The sequence below is a fragment of the Parus major genome, unplaced genomic scaffold (assembly GCF_001522545.3).
Source record: "Parus major isolate Abel unplaced genomic scaffold, Parus_major1.1 Scaffold420, whole genome shotgun sequence".
NCBI lineage: Eukaryota > Metazoa > Chordata > Aves > Passeriformes > Paridae > Parus > Parus major.
Genome location: NW_015379326.1, coordinates 20,058 through 21,022, shown reverse-complemented (window position 1 = coordinate 21,022; position 965 = coordinate 20,058). Strand labels below are relative to the sequence as shown.

General features: G+C 54.0%; 1 protein-coding gene across 1 annotated transcript in view; it reads left to right on the top strand.

The window, feature by feature from the left end:
- The window catches only part of LOC107199057 (U5 small nuclear ribonucleoprotein 200 kDa helicase-like), a gene marked incomplete at its 3' end in the record, with an annotated part of 31,568 nt that overhangs the window by 10,567 nt on the left and 20,036 nt on the right, over window positions 1-965 (top strand). The window contains 1 exon segment of the mRNA XM_033511662.1: window positions 765-957. Coding sequence (XP_033367553.1) covers window positions 765-957 — 193 coding nt within the window.

Genomic DNA, 965 nt, shown 5'->3' with positions numbered 1-965 from the left:
CTGGAATCGGCCCCGGAATCGGCTCCGGAATCGGCCCCGGAATCGGCTCTGGAATCCGGGAATTCCGCTCTGGGATGGGGGAATCCAGCCCTGTTGTCTCCCATTGGGATGGGTTTGGGTTGGGCTTGCTGTGGGTGTTTTGTTTTGGGTTTTAGGGATTGTGGGATAGCTGCAGGTTTTTTGGGAATTTGGCACTTTCCTGGTTGGGAATTCATTCCCAAAATTCCCTTTAAACCTGCACATGGAATTCTGGATTGGTTTGGGTTGGAAAAGACCTTGAAGTCCATCCAGTGCCATCTCCAGGCTGGCTTTGAGCACTTCCAGGGATTCCAGGGCACGGGATATCCTGTGCTGGATGGGAATTCCCTGTGCGTTATCCTGGGATATATCACGGGATGGGAATTCCCCGTGCGTTATCCTGGGATATATCACGGGATGGGAACTCCTGGTATCCCAGAATTCCCAGAATTCCCGTTTTTCCAGCCCCAGGATATCCTGTGCAGGATGGGAATTCCCTGTGCATTATCCTGGGATATATCACGGGATGGGAATTCCCCGGTATCCCAGAATTCCCAGAATTCCCGTTTTTCCAGCCCCAGGATATCCTGTTTGGGATGGGAATTCCCCGTGCGTTATCCTGGGATATATCATGGGATGGGAACTCCCAGAATTCCCAGAATTCCCATTTTTCCAGCCCTGGGATATCCTGTGCAGGATGAGAACTCCCAGAATTCCCAGAATTCCCGTTATTCCCATTTTTCCAGCCCCGGGATATCCTGTGTGGGGCGGCTGACGAGGTTCTGGCCGTGCTGAAGAACGAGAAGCTGCGGGACAAGGAGCGGCGCAAGGAGGTGGAGCTGCTGCTGGGCCCGGCCGACGACACGCGCTACCACGTGCTGGTCAACCTGGGCAAGAAAATCACCGACTACGGCGGGGACAAGGACATCCAGAACATGGGTAGGGAA